Raw genomic sequence first — 4,993 nt, 5'->3', positions numbered from 1 at the left:
GCTTGCTGTAGGTGCACATGCAGAGAGAGGACATAAATATGCAGAGAGAATATTTTTGCATATTTGATTATCTCTGAAACAATCAACTGTGTGCCAGTTTCACTACATTATCCCTCCCTATCAGATACCTGGGTGACCTGGATACCTGGGTGATCATGTTGTGTGTGTGTGTGTGTGTGTGTCAGTGTGCGTGCCCTCCCCTCACATGACTGTGCCTTCCCCTCCATCCAGCCAACAACCAGGAAAGGGCTTAACAGGGGAAACTAGTCCAGAAAAATAACTCCTTACTGGGTCATCTCCTCTGACTGATTGCCCCTCTCCTCCCTTTCTCTCTCCCTCTCTCTGTTAGTATCTGTTATTGTTCTGAGGAGGGCGGGTCTTCCTGGGCTAGAACTGGCTGTGACCACCCGTCTCTTCTCCAAACAGATACAACCCAACACCACTGAAACCAGCCTCAGATAATAAACAAGGTAATACATCATTTAAACAGCTGGTAATGGTGTGAACATGGTATACTGCTTGTCCTGTAATGGAGGTAGCCTATATCCCAAGGCCACCTGATCAGCACCAGTATCAGAGTTGTAATTCTGTGCCCAGCTCCAAATCCCACTGGTATGACCCTGTTCCCTGTTACATTATGCATATCATGCTTTTCCCTCAGTGTTTCACAGGAATATTCATGAGCCTCATTAGAACACCAGCCTCACTTCTAGCTAACAGTGAGAGTAGCTGTTGAACCTGAATTAGTTTCACAGCAGAATTCAGTGGGTTTGGGGCGTAGGCAGTGAATTAAGGGGTTTGGGGCGTAGGCAGTGAATTAAGTGGTTTGGGACGTAGGCAGTGAGATAGGCGGGAACCTATTTCATGAGCAAATATCAGTGATTTACAATTTTTTGCAGTGTGTAAATGCCATAGAACTGCTGATAAGCTATGGTAGAAATGTAACTTAAATATTCTTCCTCTGAAGATAATATTCCTAACACCGTTGCCCAATGTCTAACGTTATCTAGGAAATTATGACATGGGAGAGGAGAAAACCACTGTGCGATGTCATGTTATTGCGTTTAATTGTTGCTTTATTCGAGTTGAACAAATTCCTACAAACAAACACATACATATGATCACCCCTCCCCCCTCACACACAGACAGAGTAAACAGGGGGACATAACTGACTGTCCAATGTGGTAACAGTGTAACAACTTTTTTTTTTAAACGCTTCCTTAGAAACAATATCAATATTTGACTTCTTTTAAGTATCACAATAAACGTCATACACAAATCTGATGACGCAAGGTCAGAAAACGGACCAATAAAGTGCATTTACTTGAATGTCCCTATGGAATATGGAAGTCCATGGGTGCGTTCCAGGTAAACAAACTCTGCACAGATCTCTGCACAGGTCTCTTTACATCATTTGGAGAACTATTTTAACATCTCAGGAAGCACATCAACATGATATAAGGATCCTATAAACTGCAAGGACCTGAATAGAATAAGTGTATCTGGAACGCACCTAAAGTCTTAGGTAGGGCTGGATCTGACAGCAGAAAAGGTAGGGCTGGATCTGACAGCAGAAAAGGTGTATCTGGAACGCACCCAAAGTCTTAGGTAGATAGTGAAGTAGGGCTGGATCTACACTCTGGAACGCACCCAAAGTCTTAGGCAGGTACGGGGCCTGGATCTGACAGATGCCTGACACTTTTGATGTACAGGGTCCAGATCAGACCGCTAGCCAAGCCAGGAAGGAATATTCAGAGATTGCTTAGCCAACTGAGCCTGACAATCAACAGAATTACACAAGACACAACTACAACCACTGACACCAATAGTGCTGAGTTGAACTGAGTTTATACCCCACCGTGACCATACTTCACCCAAGTGATCGTAACATTAAATAGCCTAACTGCTGTAGATCCTAATAATTTATCACTGATGAGACACTAATGTTGTTACACTTACGTTTAAAAATGTCCATCTCTGTATTTTCTTCTCAGTGAATCATCATCATTGAGCTTATTGTGAACTATTCTCTAAACTTGTATACAGAGGCGCAACTTTGGTTTTGGAAGAGGGGGGGACATCATTTTTTATTTTATTTTATCCAGTCGGACAAACACTCCAAACAGTTTACCCGACTGCTCTGAGGCGTCCGCATGGTCCTAAAGCACACAGTTGCCTCATTTTGTATCACATTCCAATGATTAAACATTCTCAAAAATGCAATTTCAGAATGTGTGTGTGGGGGGGGGGCATGTCCCCCGTTCCCAGTGAAAGTTGCGCCCCTGCTTCTAATACTGACTGATTGTAAAGACAACATTTCAGAGGTCACACTAACATGACTCCTGCTGCAACTTGATAGTCATTCTTTGTGTTTTCGACATGTAATCTCCTTGTCAACAAAAGCTTTAGTAAACCTATCATTTCATTGTGTTTTCATGTTTCAAACTGATTGAACAATAGGCTAGATACACTTGTAACACTTGACAGTAAAGACAGCATACAGTCAAGTGTGCATTTGACTTCTCTGACACTTCAACGTTTTGATTGTTTTGTCTCTCTGGGAACTCGTGTGTCTCATGGTATGACGAAATAGTTAAAAAATACATTAGTGTCTACTGTCCCGTGTTGCTGTGCCAGCCAGTTCTGTTACCATCTAAAGTCCATGGCATGGTGAAACAAATCTATTCCATCAGTTCCCGTGAGGACATAGTGACAACACCCCGAGACAGCCCTGAACAAACTCAGTCCCATTCCATTTGACTGATACAACTGAGCCAAGACAGACTTGCAGGGAGGCAGGCAGTCCGGCAAGCAGCTGACCCATCACTGAGTGCTTTACATCACCTGGTCAATGTATTGATAAGGAGACACCTAGCATTATTGGTAGACCATACTAGTCAACACCACATGTCCAGCTCATGGTTAACACCCCGTCCATCACCATTGGTATCTCACATTAAGTCCTTGTGTAACTCCACCAACTCCGCCATGATGGCGGTTGTGTGTGTGACCAATCCGATCATCTCTTCTTCTTCTGTTGAGCTTTCTGCGTCTTCCTCCTTTTGATGATCATGGTGTGGAGCTTCTCAAGACCTTCCTGTAGCCCCTCCCCTATGATGGCGCAGGTGGGCTGCAGGTGCCAGGGCGTTCCATTACCCAGCTCTGCTAGCGCCAGAGAGCGCTCCATCTCGTGAAGCGGCAGGGAGTTCCTCAGGTCCTGCTTGTTGGCCACCACTAGAACAGGCACCCCCTGGTTCTCTGCTAACCTCGTGATCTTATGGAGCTCCGTCTTGGCCTCCTCCAGACGCTCCGTGTCGACGGAATCAACCACAAACACGATACCGTCGGCGCACCGCGTGTATGAGCGCCACAGGGGGCGGAGCTTCTCCTGACCGCCCACGTCCCAGAAGTGGAACGCCGCCTTCCGCCAGGACTTTCCGCCCGCGCTCAGGGACACTTTGATCTTCTCCGTGTTGAATCCCTTAGTGGGGACCGTGTTCACAAACTCATTGAAACGAAGGCGATAGAGGACAGTGGTCTTCCCAGCGCAGTCCAGACCCAGGATGACAATATGGAGGGCCTGGAAGGAAGGAAGGCTGGGGAAGATCTGGTCTGATAATCCATTCCCCATGGTGTTACTCACACTTTGAGGGAGACTCAGACAGGGGAGAAGCTGGCCGTCGCTGCTTCAACAAATAATCACAAGACTTCTTTGCTCATTCCTTTTCCAGGGGGCTGTGCTGCAGCATTCACCTAGACATAAAAGAGAGAGTATACAATGTAAGCAGATGTAAAAAGCACTCAACAACCAACAAGAACAGCAGTCTATTGCTTTACAATTGGAGGGGCTATGCATTGTAAGTGAATATAAACCTAGGCCTATAGGTCTCTCTCTTCCTTCTACATCTTTAATATTTGGGCCATGAGATGAATGAGAAGTAAACCAGAGGAGTGTGAAAGGAGCCTATTTGCACATGTAGCGTCTAGAGCAGCGTTCGGGAACTCGGTGGATTTCATACGGTAATTCCCATTCAGAGACAGTAGGCTATCGATATTGAATGACAAGGACGCCGGCGTGCTCCCAACAAAATCAGACTTTAACTGTCTTCGGGTTGATGATCATTGCCGTTGGCACAAGGAATAACATTATTCTGCTCGTTGCCTGACAAATCGTAAATTGAGAGAATCATCTAAATTAGGCTACAGAAGATTGACTGGCTGGCCATCAAGAAACTGTTGCGCGGCAACATCAGTCTTCTACCACTAACGACAGAACGAATGGGTTGACAGGCAGGCAGAGGGGTTATGACAACATGTGCTATGAAAAAACAAAACCCTGAATCGAATGCTCTTATATATGTTAGTAGGCTATTGCTAGTTTGTTATTCAATCATCTTGCACTCAATAATAGGCGGTCTAGGCAGACATTCAATGCAAACTGTCATGAAACATTGACGACAATGGTTTGGTTATAATCTAATTCATTCCACATATTGTACTAAACGTAATCTCTATGCATAATCACCAATCTCTACACAATTATATCGTTTGTAGAATGCACACCTACCTTTGTGATGTTGGCCTATGGACTTTCCAAAACATGAAAGCGAAATCGTTGCAACAGGGTATCGTTTATGATCTCTCTCTTACTCACACTTTCAGGTCCACACGACTACTGAGCGATAAACCTGGATGGACTCCCTCTCACTTCCAATCCCGCACCACGGGTTCAACCCAGAATGTGTCTAGCGAGAGCTCTGTTTGGTTGAAGTCCCAGAGCGCTCCGTTTTCACCTTGTCCGATTGGTGATGAGCGGTGTCTGTCGTCGTCGTCGTCCTCACGCGACACACCTCCACGCGCCACCTGTTTCTGTCACTTGGTGTCATTGAACTCTGAAATTACATTGTACTGGTTGCAATGAAAAGGGCGTGTTATATATTCTAGATGTATTTGTACTTGATATGATGTTTTCTGTGTAAAATGTGTATCTTAT

General features: G+C 45.0%; 1 protein-coding gene across 1 annotated transcript; it reads right to left on the bottom strand.

The window, feature by feature from the left end:
• Window positions 1–1,043: 1,043 nt before the first annotated feature.
• LOC115121510 (ADP-ribosylation factor-like protein 4A) lies at window positions 1,044–4,727 on the bottom strand. Its single transcript, XM_029650609.2, has 2 exons — window positions 4,568–4,727; window positions 1,044–3,753 (listed from the first exon to the last, which is right to left on the bottom strand). Exon 2 carries the CDS (start codon window positions 3,629–3,631, stop codon window positions 3,020–3,022), a length of 612 nt encoding a protein of 203 aa, XP_029506469.1. The 5' UTR covers window positions 3,632–3,753; window positions 4,568–4,727; the 3' UTR covers window positions 1,044–3,019.
• Between the last annotated feature and the right edge of the window lie 266 nt (window positions 4,728–4,993).

This window comes from Oncorhynchus nerka, linkage group LG4 (assembly GCF_034236695.1).
Source record: "Oncorhynchus nerka isolate Pitt River linkage group LG4, Oner_Uvic_2.0, whole genome shotgun sequence".
In the NCBI taxonomy this organism is placed as follows: domain Eukaryota; kingdom Metazoa; phylum Chordata; class Actinopteri; order Salmoniformes; family Salmonidae; genus Oncorhynchus; species Oncorhynchus nerka.
The sequence above is the reverse complement of the archived record's forward strand: the minus strand, read 5'-3'. Positions and strand labels throughout refer to the sequence as shown.